At 50.4% G+C, this 21,257-nt stretch overlaps 1 protein-coding gene across 2 annotated transcripts in view; it reads right to left on the bottom strand.

The window, feature by feature from the left end:
* The window catches only part of DAPK2 (death associated protein kinase 2), a 53,906-nt gene that overhangs the window by 22,714 nt on the left and 9,935 nt on the right, over positions 1-21,257 (bottom strand). For both annotated transcript variants that reach the window (XM_048481710.1, XM_048481711.1), the window contains exon 2: positions 13,104-13,201. In XM_048481710.1, coding sequence (XP_048337667.1) covers positions 13,104-13,180 — 77 coding nt within the window. In that variant the 5' untranslated portion in view covers positions 13,181-13,201. The remainder of the gene's footprint in view (positions 1-13,103; positions 13,202-21,257) is intronic.

Genomic DNA, 21,257 nt, shown 5'->3' with positions numbered 1-21,257 from the left:
TGGAAACACCCCTCCCCAACCCCCAGTTTGCTTTATTCTGGGCCTCCTCCCATCGCACCAAACAACTCTTTAGTTTGGAGAGGAGACGTCTGAGGGGGGATAGGATTGAAGCCTATAAAATTATGCCTGGGGTAGAAAATGTCGACAGAGAGAAATTTTTCTCTCTTTCTCACAATACTAGAACCAGGGGGCATCCATTGAAAATGCTGGGGGGAAGAATTAGGACTAATCAAAGGAAAGGAAACACAACGTGTCATTGGTGTTTGGAATATGCTGCCACAGGAGGTGGTGATGGCCACTCACCTGGATAGCTTTTAAAAGGGCTTGGACAGATTTATGGAGGAGAAGTCGATCTATGGCTACCAATCTTGATCCTCCTTGATCTCAGATTGCAAATGCCTTAGCAGATCAGGTGCTCAGGAGCAGCAGCAGCAGAAGGCCATTGCTTTCACCTCCTGCATGTGAGCTCCCCAAGGCACCTGGTGGGCCACTGCGAGTAGCAGAGAGCTGGACTAGATGGACTCTGGTCTGATCCAGCAGGCTAGTTCTTATGTTCTTATCTGCTCCAGAGACGAGGGAGGGTACATTCTCACACATGCCTGCCAACCACCTGACCCTGAGCGCGAGGATCGGCCCCTGGCCACCAGCAGAGGAGGATGGGGACACAGAGGGAGTTGCCTTCTGGGGGTTCAGGCCGTCAGTTCATCTTGGTCAGTCTTGTCCACTCCACCTGGCAGCAGCTCTCCAGGATTTCAGGCTACCTGGTCCTTTTACCTGGAGATGCTGCTGTGGGCTGAACCAGGGCCCTCCCAGCAATGAGCCACAGTTCCTCCTACGTCACATACAGTCAACAAAGAACCCGCTAGTGCACAGGTGTCAAACTCACGCGCCCTCCAGATGTTATAGACTACAGTTCCCATCATCCCCTGCCAGCATCGTGCTGGCAGGGCGTGATGGGAACTGTAGTCCATAACATCTGGAGGAACTTTTACCTGAAATACTGTTCAGTACCAAATCATGCTTGCAGGGGGTGATAAACTGTAGTCCATAACATCTGGAGAGCCAGCATTATTGACACCTGATGGTTTCACTAGAGTTTGACACCTGCATCGTGCTGGCGGCAGGGTGATGGGAACTGTAGTCCATATCTGGAGAACCCCAAAGGCCTGGTGGAACACTAGAGTCTTGACACCTGCATCGTGCTGGCGGGGCCCGATAGAACTGAGGAAGAGTCCATATGTGGCGAGCCATGAGCTTTATTTACCTGTGCACTAGAGTTTGACACCTGCATCGTGCTGGCAGTGATAGAACTGTAGTCCATATCTGGAGAGCCACGAGTTTGACACCTGTGCACTAGAGTTTGACACCTGCATCGTGCTGGCAGGGGGTGATGGGAACTGTAGTCCATATCTGGAGAGCCACGAGTTTGACACCTGTGCACTAGAGTTTGACACCTGCATCGTGCTGGCAGGGGGTGATGGGAACTGTAGTCCATATCTGGAGAACCACGAGCTTGACACCTGTGCACTAGAGTTTGACACCTGCATCATGCTGGCAGGGGATGATGGGAACTGTAGTCCATAACATCTGGATGGGCGCGAGTTTGACACCTGTGCACTAGTGCCCATTTAGCAAACGCCACCAACTCAGCAAGGCTTAAGTCCCAAACGTCCTTATCCAGTGAACGTGGTGAGGCTTAACCATGAGTAAACATGCCTAGTAGTGCACTATAAGTGACTTAAACCGGCCGAGCTCTCTTTTAGAGCCAGGCCTCCCACTTCGTGGTGTGGGGGTGGAATGGCCCAAGCCCTTTTCTGGGCAGCTGCTGCAGGGGGGAGAGGAAGGAAAAGGAGTTTGCGAACCCCCTTGAGTCTCCTGACATGAGCCAAAAGCTAGGTATAAATCCAAACAACTCCTCCTCCTCTTCTTCTGTTTTGCTTTTTTGTTTAATGGGTTGGTGGGGTAGAAGTTACTTTGAAGAAATGAGTGAAACGAAAGGCAATGCTAGGATGCAAACAGATTAATCTTTAAGGGGCCACTCCTGTGACTCCCGTTTGTTTTAACATATAGCTGGTGGTAGTGAGCAGACTTGCAGTCTCCTCTAAATCCTCTACACCGCAGCATGGAATTATGTGAAGGACAAGGAGCCATCGGGGGTTTAAAGCCCTGGGCCATAATTGTTGGCCATTTCGGGGCAGGCACCTTTCTGATCTCTGGGCTGCTGGGCCTTTGTAAACATGAGAGATTCCAAATCTGACCGACACTGTGGTTTGAGCGTTCATTGCGCAACACAGATCGTTTTCCACTACTAAAACCCAGAATTTAATTGCAACTTTTGCTGCAAAATGTAGGCCACGGACACACAGGCACACTGTAATTACCAAACTTGTAATGTGTATAATGAGGCTGGGAGCGTTTGCAGTTCAGAGATTCTTCTGTGTAAACAAAAATCTGCAATTTTAATCAGTCTGGATTTCTGGAAGGGGATCCAGCGGGCATTTGGTGCAGGCCTCCCGGGACTGTATTGTTTTGTGCTGGTGGAGGGCTGTTCAGTTTCGACCCTTAAAAAGGGAAACGGGAATGTTGGCCTCTTTCGTTGGATGGTGTGTACCTCTTCCTACTTCTGAAGGTAGGATATGGCTAGACAACTCGAGCCTGCACAAGGCTGAGCAGAGGCAATGGAAAGTTTTTCATCTGGTCCCCCAACAGACACCTTGTGAGGTAGGTGGGGATGAGAGAGTTCTGACAGAACTGTGACTAACCCAAGGTCACCCTGCAGGCTTCATGTGTAGGAGCAGGGAAGCAAATCCAGTTCACCAGATAAGATTCTGCCACTCATGTGGAGGAATGGGGAATCAAACCCAGTTCTCCAGATTAGAGTCCATCTGCTCTTTAACCACTATACCAGTGAAGGCGAACCTTTTCGAGACCGAGTGCCCAAACTGCAACCCAAAACCCACTTATTTATCGCAAAGTGCCAACACGGCAATTTAACCTGAATACTGAGGCTTTAGTTTCGAAAAAACGGTTGGCTCCAAGGCGCATTACTTGGGAGTAAGCTTGGTGGTAGTTGGTGGCTTTGCTTTGAAGCAATCGTGCAACGCTTCGAATGGGTGAATCACGACCGTAGGAGGGTTTAGAAGTAAGCCTTATTGCCAGCAACCGAGCTTACTCCCAGGTAAAAGATTGTGCTTTAGTTCTTCCCATGAAAACCAGTGGGGTTTAACAGCACTTAACAGGATTACCTACAAGTCGAGCCCAATGGCCCAGGCCAGCCTAGATGTGTGTGTGGGGGGGGGGGGATTTTCGCCGCCCCACATGAACTCTGTGCACGCGTGCCCACAGAGAGGGCTCTGAGTGCCACCTCTGGCACCCGTGCCATAGGTTCGCCACCACTGCACTATACCATACTGGCCACAGAGGTGGTGTAGTTTGTTATGTATGGTTTCCTTCCCTTCCTCGTATGACCATTTGGGTCTTTTACAGCTAGCATTTTGAACTGGGCCTGTTGCTAGCGAGCAGCATAGATTCGACAGTAGAAGACATGATATATCCAGGGGATTGCCTGTATAATAAGACAGAAAGCGTGAGAGCCGGTGAGACTAAGTCAGTGATGGCGAACCTTTTCGAGGCCGAGTGCAGCCCAAACTGCAACCCAAAACCCACTTATTTATCGCAAAGTGCCAACACGGCAATTTAACCCGAATACTGAGGTTTTAGTTTAGAAAAAACGGTTGGCTCTGAGGCATGCGTTACTCGGGAGTAGGCTTGGTGGTAGTTGTTGGCTTTGCTTTGAAGCAATCGTGCAACTCTTTGAACAGGTGAATCACGACCCTAGGAGGGTTTACTCAGAAGCAAGCCCCATTGCCAGCAACCGAGCTTACTCCCAGGTAAAGGATCACGCTTTAGTTCTTTGCATGAAAATTAGTGGGGTTTAACAGCGCTTAACAGGGTTACCTACACTGCTTCCCCAAAACTAGGTCTTAGGTTTAATGCTAATAAACCTAGCAGCCCAGGCCAGCCTAGATGTGTGTGTGAGGGGGAGTGATTTTCCACCCCCCACATGATGAACTCTGTTTGTGCGTGCCCACAGAGAGGGCTCTGAGTGCCACCTCTGGCACCCGTGCCATAGGTTTGCCATCACTGGACTAAGTAGATTGAACTACAACCTCTTTTATCCGAAGGACATGGGAGAAACGCATTCATATAAGCGAGAGGGGGCATTAACTGGACACACTGAGGGAATCTATTGTTGACAGACACACTATTGTAAGAGAACGACCGAACAACAATGGATGTATTTCTGGATCTGCTTTGAAAATGTGCACGACAACAGCTGACTTGGTGACTGTCATCAGCAGCTGTCCCAAAGAGTGGGGGGGGGGGGGAAGAGACACAGCCCCCCCCCCCCCGCTTCGTGTCCTTCCGTTTTAAAGGCATTTTCCTTGTTTTAGTCTTATCCGGGAAGCCAAGTGAATGCAGCAGGCAGGAGAGAAGCTGCAAGCCCTTTTCAGACTTACCCACGTCTGCTACACTCCCTTTCCCTTTTGGCCACACCACATTGTACAGGACACAATCCGCAAAAAAAAGCCACACAGGACTCTGCCATATAAAAGACTCTGCCATATAAAAATTTATGGACTCATAAACTGCAGCGTCTTCTTTGTTTTTGGTTGCTGATCGTAATACCCAACCAGGGCAAACCAACCAACCAACAAAGAACCAGGGGGCATTCATTGAAAATGCTGGGGGGAAGAATTAGGACTAATAAAAGGAAACACTTCTTCACGCAACGTGTGATTGGTGTTTGGAAGATGCTGCCACAGGAGGTGGTGATGGCCACTCACCTGGATAGCTTTAAAAGGGGCTTGGACAGATTTATGGAGGAGAAGTCGATTTATGGCTACCAATCTTGATCCTCTTTGATCTGAGATTGCAAAGGCCTTAATAGTCCAGGTGCTCGGGAGCAACAGCCGCAGAAGGCCATTGCTTTCACATCCTGCAGGTGAGCTCCCAAAGGCACCTGGTGGGCCACTGCGAGCAGCAGAGAGCTGGACTAGATGGACTCTGGTCTGATCCAGCTGGCTTGTTCTTATGTTCTTATGTTCTTAACCCTGGGTGCTAACAGGAGCCATGGACTCGGCCTCTACCAGGTGGATGGTGCGCACCTCTTCCTACTTCCGGAGGTAGGGTATGGCTAGACAACTCGAGCCTGCACAAGGCTGAGCAGAGGCAACGGAAAGTTTTTCGTCTGGTCCCCCAAGACAGTCCAGGAGGCCAAGAGAGGAGGCCCTCAGCTGACTCCAAAGTGTTCTGGTGCCTGCGCCAGAAGAGGAACTTCTGGTTTTGGGAGGGAGCTGGCCCAGCTCACCTGGACAGGTCGACCTTTCCCTCGGAGGCAAACAGAATGAGTCAACATCAGGAAAAACGCTGACTGACTGACGGGGAGGATCCCACCAGACTCAAAGCGACTCAGAGCCAGGCTTGGTTCCTTCCGCCCACTTTCTTCACCCACATTTCTTTATTTCTTTCATATATGTATTTCCTGCTTTCTTGATAAATGCCGATTTCCAAATAGAAGACTTCTATCTTTGATTTGGCTTCTCTTTCTATTTGGGCCCAATCACAGAAATCTCTCCCCGAAAGGGAGTTTTGCAGAACGGCTTGCAATTCAAATTTGCAAGGCATGTTTCAAATGAGTCCACACCAGAGTCCAGATCACAGCGCACTATTATGTGTGCCTTCTGCACACACTCCTCCCTCTGAGCACGCAAGAGATGTGGGCACTGGGACCCAGAGGGTGAGGTAGCAGGTTGGGAAGGTCAATGACCGGAGGCAGCCAGTGACAGCTGCCTTTTAGGGGCAGCTCCTCTCACACCCGTTTGCCTGTTTTCTGGGTTATGTTTAGCAAGGTGAGGATGAATTTCCTACTGGGGGAGGGGGCTCTGGTTCCTGTTTGGATGTGCCACGGGGCTAAAAATGGAAAGTGAAGCAAAGCTGGCCGGCTTCAGTCTCCCGGACAGGCTAGAGGGGCTGCGAGCAACATTGAGCTCCTGGGAGAGCTGGAGGCATTATAGGAGGAAGAGGAACTACGGAATGTTCAAGGACGGTTCAAGTTGAGGCTCGCAGCGTTGACAAGTGAAAGATGGGGAAGATCTGAAGGAAGAACACTAAAATAGTCACAAGGAAATTGTGGAAGGCTTTCATGGCCGGAATCACTAGGGCAGTGATAGCGAACCTTTTCGAGACCGAGTGCAGCCCAAATTGCAACCCCAAACCCGCTTATTTATCGCAAAGTGCCAACACGGCAATTTAACCTGAATACGGAGGTTTTAGTTTAGAAAAAAAAACAGTTGGCTCCGAGGCGTGCGTTACTCAGGAGTAAGCTTGGTGGTGGTCGGTGGTTTTGCTTTGAAGCAACCGTGCAACTCTTCCAACGGGTGAATCACGACCCTAGGAGGGTTTACTCAGAAGCAAGCCCCATTGCCAGCAACCGAGCTTACTCCCAAGTAAAGGATCATGCTTTAGTTCGTCGCATGAAGATCAGTGGGGTTTAGCAGCGCTTAACAGGGTTACCTACACTGCTTCCCCAAAACTAGGTCTTAGGTTTAATGCTAATAATCGAGCCCAGCGGCCCAGGCCAGCCTAGATGTGGGGGGGGGGCACTTTGTTTGCGCGTGCCCACAGAGAGGGCTCTGAGTGCCACCTCTGGCACCCGTGCCATAGGTTCGCCACCACTGCACTAGGGTGTTGTGGCCGTGTTGCAGTAGCATTCTCTCCTGATGTTTCACCTGCATCTGTGGCTGGCGTCTTCAGAGGATCCTCTGAAGATGCCAGCTACAGATGCAGGCGAAACGTCAGGAGAAAATGCTACTGGAACACGGCCATACAACCCAGAAAACCCACAACACCCTAGTCACAAGGAAATATTTACACGGTTAAAATGACAGAGGAAGTGTTGGGAAAGCCCGAAGTCAAACCCCTGGGCAGACACACGCATTCTACAATTTCTTGTTTCACCTCAGGACAGCCACTGTCTGTCAGGTTGACCTACTTCACAGGGTTGCTGTGAAGGTAAAATAAGGGCGACGGAGGCACTCTGTCTACTTCTGTGAGCTCCTTGTATGAAAGAGGAAATTTTCCAGATGAAACAGGTTTCTGACAAGGTCCATACAAATCTGCCTTATATAGCAAACAAGATAATTTGTCTGCGTAATAACCCAATATCGCCAACCCAGCAGCGTGACAATACCACTCAAGATGGAATCGGGGTTCTTGCATGGCTCCATCTAGTAGTAGTAGTAGTAGTAGTAGTAGTACTAGTAGTAGTAGTAGTAGTAGTAGTAGTGGTAGTGGTGGTGGTGGTGGTGGTGGTGGTGGTGGTGGTGGAGGAGGAGGAGGAAGAGGAGGAAGAGGAGGAAGAGGAAGAAGAAGAAGAAGAAGAAGAAGAAGAAGAAGAAGAACTGGATTTATATACCCCCTTTCTCTCCTGTAAGGAGACTCAAAGGGGCTTACAATCTCCTTCCCCCTCCACCCCACAACAAACACCCTGTGAGGTGGGTGGGGCTGAGAGAGCTCCGAGAAGCTGTGACTAGCCCAAGGTCACCCAGCTGGCGCGTGTGGGAGTGCACAGGCTAATCTGAATTCCCCAGATAAGCCTCCACAGCTCAAGTGGCAGAGCAGGGAATCAAACCCTGTTCCTCCAGATTAGAGTACACTTGCTCTAAACCACTACGCCACCCCTGCTGTAGATGGAGCAATGGCCTAATCAAGCACAAGGCTCTGCTCTGGGGTGACAGAAGCCCCCACGCACTGGCAGGAGCACATTCTCCATTCTTTGGGCACATTTAGCAGCCACGTGTTTTGCCAGAAGGCAATGCACAGGTTTGTTTTAGGGAAGAGTGGATCACCACCATGTCCCTTCCGAAACCGAAAGATTCTTCATACTGCTTAGAAATCAGGTCTTCCATTTCAAGCTGTTTTCTAGTGCTTATTTTTTTTCTTTCAATAGACTCAAAATGTCAGTTACGTTCCCTTCCTCTCTCGGCGGAAGCCGTATGCCCGGGTGACTCTCTAGATCACAGGTGTCAAACTCGCGGCCCTCCAGATGTTATGGACTACAGTTCCCATCATCCCCTGCCAGCATGATGCTGGCAGGGGATGATGGGAACTGTAGTCCATAACATCTGGAGGGCTGCGAGTTTGACTCTTATGCTCTAGACGTTTCCCTCTCCTCGCCTTTCATATAAGGCTGGGCGCAGTTGGCGCCACTCAGCCGCTGTCTTGGCACGGAGAGAGGCAACAATCAGTGCCCTTTGTCAAGACGAGGCAGCTCCGCCATGCCACCCTCTCAAAGCCAGGTTTCCAAAGCCTGCCGGGCAGAGATCTCCACGGCAGAGCCTCGCGCCAGGTTGCTGGATAGGCTGCTCCCGGTCGGGGCAGCCGACACCCAGCTGGGTGGGCCCAGGGTCTCCCTCAGTGTCAGGCAGCTCCGAAGGCAGTTCTCTGACCCAGAATACCAGCAGCAGGATCGTGGCCGCGGCCCCTCTGGGCTCCCCCCGCCTGCCACCAAGTAAAGGACCACACCCGGCACGACGTCGCTCTCCGTCACACCCCTTTGCCCTCTGTGGCGTATCCCATTTATCTCCGCTTTCACTCTGAGCAGGTAAATATTTATCTGTCAGCACTCGTAATATGTGGCAGAGGTTAAAGTTTCGTGGGCTCTTCCCAGAAGTCAGTCTGGTGTCCCCGAAGAGGCTTCTATGTGATCTGCAAATGGGACTCAAAAGGCACCGAAGCCACCCGGACGTGGCAAATAACCAGAGACCTTCAACAAAGAAAGAAGAAGAAGAGTTTGGATTTATATCCCCCCTTTCTCTCCTGCAGGAGACTCAAAGGGGCTTACAATCTCCTTGCCCTTCCCCCCCCCACAACAAACACCCTGTGAGGTAGGTGGGGCTGAGAGAGCTCCGAGAAGCTGTGACTAGCCCCAGGTCACCCAGCTGGCGTGTGCGGGAGTGCACAGGCTAATCTGAATCCCCCAGATAAGTCTCCACAGCTCAGGCGGCAGAGCGGGGAATCAAACCCGGTTCCTCCAGAGTAGATACACGAGCTCTTAACCTCCTACGCCAGTGCTGCTCCCTTCCAGAGTCACTCCAGGATTCCAGAGTCACTTCAGGACAGTCGCCAATGAAGCTGTGAAGCCAGGGCTAATAGGCAGAAGAAAAGGGGATGGTACGTGTTCGCCAGGGCAAACATGCATTTGTTTATTTTATATCCCAATTTTCTCCCCAGGTAGGACTCAAAACAGCTTAAAACAGTGTTCTCCCTCCATTTTCTCAGAGCAACAACCCTGAGAGGTAGGCCAGGCTGAGAGAGTGTTATGGGCCCAAGGTTGGACAGTGAGCCTCCATGCCTCAGTGGACATTCGACCCGTGGTCCCCCAGGGTCCTCGTCTGCCACTGTAGAAGAAGAAGAAGAAGAAGAAGAAGAAGAAGAAGAAGAAGAAGAAGAAGAAGAAGAAGAAGAAGAAGAAGAAGAAGAAGAAGAAGAAGAAGAAGAAGAAGAGGAGGAGGAGGAGGAAGAGGAGGAGGAGGAGGAAGAGGAGGAGGAGGAAGAGGAGGAGGAGCCACCCTGACGTGTGACGGGCCGAACTTCTCATGGCTAATAACTAAAGACCTTCAACAAAGAAAGAAGAAGAAGAGTTTGGATTTATATCCCCCCTTTCTCTCCTGTAGGAGACTCAAAGGGGCTGACAATCTCCTTGCCCTTCCCCCCTCACAACAAACACCCTGTGAGGTGGGTGGGGCTGAGAGAACTCCGAGAAGCTGTGACTAGCCCAAGGTCACCCAGCTGGCGTGTGTGGGAGTGCCCAGGCTAATCTGAATTCTCCAGATAAGCCTCCACAGCTCAGAAGAAGGAGGAGGAGGAGGAGGAGGAGGAGTTTGGATTTATATTCCCCCTTTCTCTCCTGTAGGAGACTCAAAGGGGCTTTCAAGCTCCTTTTCCTTCCCGCCCCCCCACAACAATCACCCTGTGGGGTGGGTGGGGCTGAGAGAGCTCCGAAGAACTGTGACTAGCCCATGGTCATCCAGCTGGCAGGCTGAACATCTCTGCTCGGCCCCTGAGCCTTTTGAATCCAGGGTCTCTCCACTGCGGGTCATGGCACCTTTCTCAGAAGCAGACGGGCCAGTTCCTCTGCTTGTGTTTTTATGCGCTGATTTAAAACAACAACAACAACAACAACAACAACAACAACAACGGCTTCATTGGCAATCAACTCAGGCATGTCCAATAAAGAAAGCAGCAGCTTTGAACACTTATTAAAGTAGCCGCCCCAAAATAAACAGCTTCGTCAGACATGATGTGTTTCAAGTGGCTATGATTACGCCACGGGAGACGCCAGGTGCCGTCTGAACAAGGGTGCCGCGCTGAATTCGCACTTCCTGCTGCAGATCGGTCAGGGACGAACTGCAGAACACAAACGGCTGGAGGTGTTTTTTTGGGGGGGGGGGCGGCTGGCCTCTGAATTAAAGCTTCTCGGACAATTTGAAATGTACTTAACCCCAACCCTGCTTTTCAGTCAAAGGTCAGGCTCCGAAATGAAAGGATGTTTTTAAAATTCTCCCCCAGGGTTCCTTGGGGGGGGGGCACTTTTAGCTGGCTGCTCTCCGGCTTTTCCCCAAAGGCCTGCTGGATGGAGGGGCACTTTCAGTTAGAAGCAAGTATCTGTACACCCTGCAGAAAGATAAACGATTCTTTTTAAATTTATTTCGTTTTACAATTTGTTCCCCGACGATAATATTACGGGGGAAGGGATATAGTATAGGTGGGAGTTAGTGTTGATTTATAGATTGGTGTTATAACAGTTTAAGATTTTGTACAAGACGTTCTATCTGGTCCCCATATACTGTACAGTTCCCTCAACGAAAAAGGAAGGAACCTATGTTCATTTTTTATCTTTTTCTCTCTCTTTTTGTTAGGTTTTGACTTTTCTTTTCACGTCTCCTTTTACTTAAAATCATGTATTAAGAATGTTTTACGTGTTGTTAAAATTCAATAAAAATTACAAAATGGGGGGAAAGTTTAAAAAATAAACATAAGAACATATAAGAACATAAGAACAAGCCAGCTGGATCAGACCAGAGTCCATCTAGTCCAGCTCTCTGCTACTTGCAGTGGCCCACCAGATGCCTTTGGGAGCTCACGTGCAGGAGGTGAAAGCAATGGCCTTCTGTGGCTGCTGCTCCTGAGCACCTGGACTGTTAAGGCATTTGCAATCTCAGATCAAAGAGGATCAAGATTGGTAGCCATAAATTGGTAGCCATAAACAAGATTGGTAGCCATAAACAAACGTGACGGACAGCAACATTAGAAGCATCAAAGCACACACATACCATTTAGAAATTGTCCTGCACTATCTAGGCATATATCATGCCTTATGCACACAGAGCCCTGCTTCAATCCTTAAAGCCACCTAGTCAAGTTGATCAGTAATAGTATGACACACACACACACCTACATACACACTGCAGACTGGAGTCAATTGGGGGGAGGGGCAGAGACCTGAGGCTGCAAGAGAGAAATCTGTCTGAGGTCACTAACTGAGACAAGATCCCAACCAAAGACTTCCTTCCTCTCCTGTTAGCCGCGCCGCAGGCTCTCACGATGGCCAAAGGCTACAGTGAGGAAGGGGAGAAGCTAGTCTGCCTCCACCGGAGCCCTGAGATACAGCAGCAGCAGAGTTTCCAGTTGCACACACCACTGGCTGTGGCCATCTTGTGACCTGGAGTTCCGCCTGCTCTGCAGCCACCCACTCAAGCAACTGGGCTGCAGGGAACCTCAGAGGCAAGAATAGAACTGAGCGTGCTTGTGTACAACTGGAGCAAAAGGACTCTCTCCTGGGGAGCTGGGCATTTAACGCCTAAGTCAAGTATGGCAACGTGATTTGCTGGCTGTTTCACCAAGTATGAAGTCAGGATGGTAAACTTTTCAACAAAGGGAGGGGGGCTGGCAGGTCTCCCATATTTAGGAGGTGAATGAAAATCTATAAGACTGAGGGAAAGAGACAGCATCCAGTTATGGACATTATAAAGCAGTGATGGCGAACCTTTTCGAGACCGAGTGCAGCCCAAATTGCAACCCCAAACCCACTTATTTATCACCAAGTGTCAACACGGCAATTTAACCTGAATACTGAGGTTTTAGTTTAGAAAAACGGTTTGCTCCGAGGCGTGCGTTACTCGGGAGTAAGCTTGGTGGTAGTCATTAGCTTTGCTTTGAAGCAACTCTTCAAACCGGTGAATCACGACTGTAGGAGGGTTTACTCAGAAGCAAGCCCCATTGCCAGCATCCGAGCTTACTTCCATGTAAAGGATCGCGCTTTAGTTCTTTGCATGAGAATCAGTGGGGATTAACAGCGCCTTACAGGGCTACTTACACTGATTCCCCAAAACTAGGTCTTAGGTTTAACGCCAATAATCGAGCCCAGTGGCCCAGGCCAGCCTAGATGTGTGTGTGGGGGGGCAATTTCCCCCCCACATGATGAACTCTGTTTGCATGTGCCCACAGAGAGGGCTCTGAGTGCCACCTCTGGCACCCGTGCTATAGGTTCGCCACCACTGTTATAAAGCATCAAGAGGCTTTTTGATGAAGGTGGCACTGATTGGCTGAGCTGCCATGACGTCACAGAAGGGCGGAGCAGAAAGAGAGTTCTCTGGCTACCAGTAGTGGGCCCTTAGAGTAAAACCAGAGAAGCAAAAACCTCTCTACACAGTTCCTCTTCACAATGCAGAAGGAGAGACGTCATGCTTCTCTTTCTCTCCGCAAGTATCAGAAGTGTAAAAACGGGGCACTCCGTCGGGGATCTCCAGGGCGGAGGCCTTCCTGGAAAAAGTTCCCACACTAAAGGGCATCAAGAGCAGGCAGCAAACTCCATGAGAATTTAACACCCCCTTTCTACAAAAAACTATAGACTTGTTCACGTGTTAGAAACGCACAGTTAGAAAGTTTGTGACGACGTCATCTGAGCAGGCCAACCGATGGCTCCAGGTTAACCGCTCTGCAAGGCTTGGTTCTTCCTGTATCCGAGAGGCAAAGCTTACCTTCCCAGCTCTTCTCCGATCTCATAAATGTCTTCTACCTTCTGTTGCTTAAACACAGCCATACCTGGATTCCTCATTGAGGTGTGCTGTTAGTTCAGCTGGGAAATTAAAAGAGAAAATTAAAAGAGAAAATCAGCGTTCTGCGGACAAAACACACCCGCTACCCTTCCTGGCCGCAAGCACCCATAACGGTATTCGACAATTGGTCCTCCAGATGGATTCATAGTTCCCATCATCCCCTGCCAGCATGATGCTGGCAGGGGATGATGGGAACTGTAGTCCATAACATCTGGAGGGCCACGAGTTTGACATCTGTGTGTTAGAACACACGGAGCAGCCTTGTACTGAATCCTCCGGCCATTGGCCGATCAACGCCCTCCAGGGTCTCAGGCTATGGTCTGTATTATCACCTGCTCTGCCTCGTCCTCTTAGTTGGAGACACGGTGAACTGAACCTGGGGCTTCCTGCATGCTCTTCCTCTGAGCCACAACCTCCTTCCCAAAAAGGAAGAGCCTCTGGGACGCATCCGCTTACCATAAAATAGCACGGGCTCTGACACAGCTAATTAAAAATACGTTTAAAATAAAGAAAGAGGTCAGGCTGCTGAGAGCCTGGTTTGCATCTATTCTGGCTGAGTAATAACCTCCTTAGTATTTGGAGGGAGTTCATCATCACTCAGTGGTGCCAGTTGGAAGATCCCGTTCCTTGACTTTATTTAACAGTCTGATGACCCAGCGGTCTGCGACAGAACCAGTCTGACAAACAGCGGCCTCTATTTCCATCCTTGCATATAAGCCGCCCCTGGCAGGACTTTAGCCACAACTAAATTTACCAGGATCAGGGTCAGATAGCAAGGAAGACAGAAATAAAAGGTTTTCGTTTTGTTTCTCGAATGATTAAGGATTTGGGGGTGGTTTTGTTTCAAAGCTAAATGCTCACAAGTCTTCCTTTTAGCCATGTTTGTAGGGTGGCAGGGCGGGGGCGGCGGAGGATCCCTGGAGAAAAGTTACGAAGAATTAAAAAATCTTGTCTGTTTGTAAGAAGTTCTCGCTATAGAGTTCCTGACAATTCCTAGAGCAGTGATGGCGAACCTATGGCACGAGTGCCAGAGGTGGCACTCAGAGCCCTCTCTGTGGGCACACACTCACAGAGTTCATCATGTCGGGGGGTGGTGGAAAATCACCCCCACACACACACACACACATCTAGGCTGGCCTGGGCCGCTGGGCACAACGCCCCATGGCGAGCAGGGAGGACTGGGCTGGCAGGCCTGGTGCCTGCGCTCCAGGTGGCTGATGCCCAAGGGGGGGCAGAGGATGTGGAGATGCTAGAGAGGCGCAGAGCAGTGTGCGTGGGACTTGCTGGAGGCTAGAGCAGGCTGGCCCCTGCTTGAGTGGGTGGGGTAGAGGCACTGGAGCAATGCAGGGCAGAGCGGTGGGTGCATGCAGGACTAAAACCTCAGTATTCAGGTTAAATTGCCGTGTTGGCGCTTTGCGATAAATAAGTGGGTTTGGGGTTGCAGTTTGGGCACTCGGTCTCGAAAAGGTTCGCCATCACTGTCCCAGAGCAACCCATTTCACTTTTGGGTAGCTCTAGGCTATGACACAACAATCATGTGATAGAAAGAGGAGGAGCCAGAGTTATGACCTCACCAATATCAAGGTCAGATCCTTAGCAACTGGTCTCCACAGCCCACCTGTGGACCACAGTTGATGGGCTGGAGATCGCCTGGCTTTCACTTTCCATCGCTCTGTGTCAGACGACTTACATGGGTGGTCCATCACAGTGGTCAGCAAGCAGAAGCTCCAGAGCCAAATCTGACCACTTGAAGGGCACCCCCTCCCCTTCAATTTCGACCCGAGGACAGAAGAAGAAGAAGAAGAAGAAGAAGAAGAAGAAGAAGAAGAAGAAGAAGAAGAAGAGGAGGAGGAGGAGGAGGAGGAGGAGGAGGAGGAGGAGGAGGAGTTTGCATGTATATCCCCCCTTTCTCTCCTGTAGGAGACTCAAAGGGGCTGACAATCTCCTTGCCCTTCCCCCTCACAACAAACACCCTGTGAAGTAGGTGGGGCCGAGAGAGCTCCGAAGAGCTGTGACTAGCCCAAGGTCACCCAGCTGGCGTGTGTGGGAGTGCACAGGCTAATCTGAATTCCCCAGAGAAGCCTCCACAGCTCAGGCGGCAGAGCAGGGAATCAAACCCGGTCCCTCCAGATGAGATACACGAGCTCTTAACCTCCTATGCCACTGCTACTCAAAAGAAGCCCGTAGCTCCAATGTCAACCCAACAAGCCACTGCAAAAAGGACGAGTCACCATCTTGGTTTTGTCCCCCTAAGTGGCCCTCCCAGTTGCTGTTCAGAGGGGACCATGTGCAGAAGGGAGGGAGGGAGCTGTCCACCACTTCTATTCATGGGGACAGAAAGCCTGCTGGCAATGGGTGCAACGTTGCATCCCCTTCCAGACCTGATAAACCTCTCCCAGGAGGACAGGCTGAAATGCCCATGAGAACTGGGCCGGTTTTCTGGTGAACTGATTGAACTCCAGACAGGAGGAGGAGGGGGGTGTCAGTTCAACAAAGACCAAATGGCCCAGAGAGCCCAGAGAGTCAAGGGAGCGCAAAGGGGCCACTCCAGGGAAGGCCTTGTCCTGACCTGTCAACAGAACTCTGTTCCCTTGAGGCATTTGAGTCTGCCTCCTCACAAGGTGTGTGGCTTCAGAAAAGATGAAGAAGAAGAGTTTGGATTTATATCCCCCCTTTCTCTCCTGCAGGAGACTCAAAGGGGCTGACAATCTCCTTGCCCTTCCCCCCTCACAACAAACACCCTGTGAGGTGGGTGGGGCTGAGAGAGCTCCGAGAAGCTGTGACTAGCCCAAGGTCACCCAGCTGGCGTGTGTGGGAGTGCACAGGCTGATCTGAATTCCCCAGAGAAGCCTCCTCAGCTCAGGCGGCAGAGCTGGGAATCAAACCCGGTTCCTCCAGATTAGAGACACTGCTGCTTAACCTCCTACGCCACTGCTGCTCCCAAGGTGTGTGGCTTCAGAAAAGATGAGCAGGGGACACAACTGGAATGGAGCAGCAATCCTGAAGGAGGACGATAAAAAACCAAGGCTCCTGGGGGGCCATAACTGGAGAAGTTCTCTTCTGAAGGGGCTCTCCAGAGGAGGCAGGAAGACTCACGCCCTAAAAACAGCAGCGTGGATAATTTAATACCTAGGGAGTGTGATTATCCCACCTCTAAGCTGTTGGCGGCCAGCAGGGACATGTATAAGACAAGCAAAGACTCCGTCCATTTACCTGTCCCAGGAAGAACTATGAGAACCTTTCGTTCAGGTTGGCTTTGGGTGGCCGGGGCGAGGTCTTGGTGCAACTGCGAAGTCTCAGCAGGCCTGATTAACATGCATGTGTGGGTGGGTGTTTATTTGCGCACGCGCCCACACAGGCTTTCGATTTATAAACCGTCCCACCTGTGAGAACTGGGGAATATTGAGGAAGCAAATTAATTTTAAAAAATGGTAGGAATAGAAGAAGCCTCCATTTTACAATTCTGTGTCGTTTGGATTTGCTTTCTGAGATTCAGTGCAGCACAAAACAATCATGAGGACTGGAAATCATGAGGACTGGATGCTGGGGGGGGGAAGAATTAGGATTAATAAAAGGAAACACTTCTTCACACAACGTGTGATTGGTGTTTGGAATATGCTGCCACAGGAGGTGGTGATGGCCACTCACCTGGATAATTTTAAAAGGGGCTTGGACAGATTTATGGAGGAGAAGTCAATCTCTGGCTACCAATCTTGATCCTCCTTGATCTCAGATTGCAAATGCCTTAGCAGACCAGGTGCTTGGGAGCAGCAGCCACAGAAGGCCATTGCTTTCACATCCTGCCTGTGAGCTCCCAAAGGCACCTGGTGGGCCACTGCGAGTAGCAGAGTGCTGGACTAGATGGACTCTGGTCTGATCCAGCAGGCTAGTTCTTATGTTCTTATGTTCTTAAACTTCTTCTGAAAGTGAACTCAAAACAAGAGTCCCGTGCTTATCTCAAGAGCAGAAGGGACCGAGGAAGAGTGGGCTTGTTTGCCTGATGAGCAGTAGCCATCCCAAACGGTGATTCAAAACACGATTCCCAGCGCATGTAGCTAAGCCAAAGAGGCCTCGATGAACACACAATCGGAGGAGAAATCAAGGCTCAGCTCCAGGAACACGGCCCATTGAACCGGGCCCAAATTTCCTTTCCCAAGGACTTTGCAATATCCTATCTAACCCCTGATAAACCTGCATTTCCCTCAGCTATTATATGCAACAGCAAACAAACACGATGGTTTCCTCTCCCCCAAACTCATATAATTTGGGAAATATTAGTTCAATCTCTTATTTGTTTAAACAATGCACACCCTTGCCTTATCTGCAGATCCTGTCCAAAACAGCCCACAACAGAGTCAAGATTCCGCTAGCGGAAAAACTGTAAACAACACAAAACAGAAAGGTGAACAAAAATGAGAGTAAAACAAACATTTTTAAAAATCGGTCTGTGTTCCATTGGTTCTCAGCCAAGAGAATTGCTGCAAATAGGTCAGACCTAAAGCCAGAGCAAGGTCCTAGGGCCGTTTAACAGTGCAATCCAGTTTAAGCCCACTGAACTCAACAGAGTAGCCCTGTTGGGGATTGCATAGTCTGCGTGCTTTGGAAAGGCACGGGGAGCTCATGGAAAAACAGCCGTTTGCAGAGAACGATCCGTGGGAGGAAAAGAAAATTACGGCGCTTACGGCTGTACATTCAAAAGTATCTGAGGGCCTTTCCCCACTTACCTTAAGCCCTGCGCTACTTGAGGAGAGTAGCGGGGTCCCCAGCACTTCCCATCGAGAGGGCGGCGACAGCAGTCAGCCTCGGACGCTGCCGCTGTCGCTCTCAGCTGGTGCATCCCTGGCGCCTTTGGCGGCGGCTTTGATGACCTCTGCGCTGGGTCGAGGACGCTTCAGCGCCGCCAGGGATGCCGCTAAGGTGGGAATTGGCGCATGTTTTACAGCGCCGAGGGAAAAGTGGGGAAAGGCCCAGTGATGCCAAGGAAGAGGCAGCACAGTTTGGTGAGCCAACCACATCATTTCACGGATGCTTCAGCTGTGCACAGGATTTGCACAGAAGGGAAGGACCTGGCAGCTAATTCCTTTGGCCTCAGTTGACCCGTCTGCAAAACGGGGATCATATTAAAGGTCTCATTTAACAGGCTTTTGTGACCTCTGGGACTTTAAGAGCTCTCTGGCCCTGAGAAGGAGACGGAAGGACACATCTCGTGCAGAGAGAGCTCCCCACTTGAGGAAAAATGGTACACCTGAGCCCCTCCAATAACCAAGCTCAGCATTCCTCCAAGGGGATCATGACTCTAGCAGCAGTGGCGTAGGAGCAGCAGTGGCGTAGGAGGTTAAGAGCTCGTGTATCTAATCTGGAGGAACCGGGTTTGATTCCCCGCTCTGCTGCCTGAGCTGTGGAGGCTTATCTGGGGAATTCAGGTTAGCCTGGGCACTCCCACACACGCCAGTTGGGTGACCTTGGGCTAGTTACAGCTTCTCGGAGCTCTCTCAGCCCCACCCACCCTCACAGGGTGTTTGTTGTGAGGGGGGAAGGGCAAGGAGCTTGTAAGCCCCTTTGAGTCTCCTACAGGAGAGAAAGGGGGGATATAAATCCAAACTCCTCCTCCTCCTCCTCCTCCTCCTCCTCCTCCTCCTCCTCCTCCTCTTCTTCTTCTTCTTCTTCTTCTTCTTGCACTGCAAAGGTTGGCACACAATGAGCCAACAGCAGACAGAGAAGCAACGGCGGTACTCCTCCTGCTTCCACAAAAAAAATGCAAGGTCTTCAAACGCAGACCATGCAGTGGGGCTTCTGACTGAATAAAATGCTCACCTGCTGCTTTCAGTGCTGCTGGAGGGGACCACGACAGCAGCCGACACAGGAAAGCAGAAGTTCTGGCCCAACCGCAGACGTTTCACCCCTTGTCAACACTGCAACTTCCTGGGTCAGAGCCAAGTGGCCGTCACAGCCCCAGTTCAGCTCGCTCTGAGTGGCCAACAGCCCTCCAGCCCCCCAAGTCAGAAGGCCGATTTGGGTGTTGTACAGGTGGCCGGATGTTGACTTCTAAGGGGGTGGGGGGAGAGGCAGGAAGGCACTCCCAGGCCGCTAGAGCGCTGGAATCTCCCTCCCGGGAATGCCGCCTGGCTGGAAGCTAAACTTCGCTGAAAGCCATTAAGCCCACAATGCAAATCCTTTAACAATCGTGCAAATATTCAGAGGATTATTTCATGTCTGGACACAATAAACTAATTAAGCGTTCACACTTTCTGAGATTGCAGGCGAGGAGGGAAACGCCGCCCAGCTCAGAGAAGGCAGATAGATCCTCATGGCACCAGCAGTCTCTGGGCACAAGTGGGCATTCTCCCTTCCTTCCCCCAGCAACAGTGAATTTGGGTGGCCTCCTCACACCGTCTGTTTTCCGGAGAGGAGCAAAACCTGAAGAAAAGTGGGTTTTTTGGCAAAAGCCGTCCGTTTTTGAACCTTGTATACAGTGGTGGAATCCAAAAATTTTAGTAACTTTTATTGTTCAGTTTGTTACTGTTTGTTATTGTTACTGCTTTGTTACAGTTTGTTATTGTTACAGTTATTGTTACAGTTTGTTATTGTTACTGCTCTGAACAATAAAAGTAAATTTTAGAATCCCATGGTGGTAGGATTCAAACAGTGGCGTAGCGCCAATGGGGCTGGGCGGGGCATGACAGGGGCGTGGCCGGGCATTCCGGGGGCGGGGCATCAATAATTTCTCTGTTACTGTAAAAAAACTCTTACTGTTAAAAAAAGTTCCTAATTTCCAGCTGGTATCTTTCTGTCCATCATTTAAACTCATCATAGCAAGTCCTATCGTCTACTGCCAACAGAAACAACTACTTCTCCTCTAATCGACTGCCTGTCAAATACTTAATACTTTCCAATACTTAATTTTGTTTCTAGAAATCAAAAGGAGGAGACTTTCCTTAAACAAGGAACTTTACCATGTTTCTAAAGCATGTTTTTAAAACAGCCCAACGGGGAGAATTGTCCTGTTTTCTACCTTCACTAACCAGCCACATAGGAAACAACAGGACTTGATGATTTTTGGACCTAATGGGATTTCTAACAGAAAAGCAGACCCAATTAGTCACCCCCTCTCGGCACACACAGATAATTAGTAGCCCACTCTCGGGAACTGGTGAGAACCTGCTGGATCCCACCTCTTGCTTGTACGGCTCCAGGCCTAGCAACAAGCACTGACTCCAATAAGGTGGCTGTAATCCAGTGCAGGAGCAGCAGCTGCGGTTCAGTGGGACAGCCTCTCCTTGGCAGGTAGGAGGTGGTCCCAGATTCAACCCCCCGGCATCGCCCATCAAAAAGAAGCAGGTGACAGGTGGTGTGAAAGATCTCCGCCCGAGAAACCCTGGAGAGCCACTGGCAGACAAAACTGACCTCGATAGATCAACAGTATGACTGACTCAGAGGCAGCCAAAAATGTTTACCCTCCAAGACCTCCTCGAGTGCCTCCAGACTCCCTACCGCCAGCTGCCAACTGTCCCCCTCTTTCATTTCAAAGCTACAGTTTTTATAAAGAGCGCCCCTCCCCCACACTCCCGCGATCATCGAAGAAGAAGAAGAAGAAGAAGGAGAAGAAGAAGAAGAAGAAGAGGAAGAGGAAGAAGAGGAAGAGGAAGAAGAAGAAGAAGAAGAAGAGGAAGAAGAAGAAGAAGAAGAAGAGGAAGAAGAAGAAGAAGAAGAGGAAGAAGAGGAAGAAGAAGAAGAGGAGGAGGAGGAGGAGGAGGAGGAGGAGGAGGAGTTTGGATTTATATCCCCCCTTTCTCTCCTGCAGGAGACTCAAAGGGGCTGACAATCTCCTTGCCCTTCCCCTCTCACAACAAACACCCTGTGAGGTAGGTGGGGCTGAGAGAGCTCCGAGAAGCTGTGACTAGCCCAAGGTCACCCAGCGGGCGTGTGTGGGAGTGCGCAGGTTAATCTGAATTCCCCAGATAAGCCTCCACAGCTCAGGCGGCAGAGCGGAGAATCAAACCTGGTCCCTCCAGATTAGATACACGAGCTCTTAACCTCCTACTACGCCACCTCTGCTCCCAAGCTCTTAACCACTGC

The sequence above is a fragment of the Sphaerodactylus townsendi genome, linkage group LG17, assembly GCF_021028975.2.
Source record: "Sphaerodactylus townsendi isolate TG3544 linkage group LG17, MPM_Stown_v2.3, whole genome shotgun sequence".
NCBI classification, from domain to species: domain Eukaryota; kingdom Metazoa; phylum Chordata; class Lepidosauria; order Squamata; family Sphaerodactylidae; genus Sphaerodactylus; species Sphaerodactylus townsendi.
This window is presented reverse-complemented; position numbering and strand designations above follow the sequence as displayed.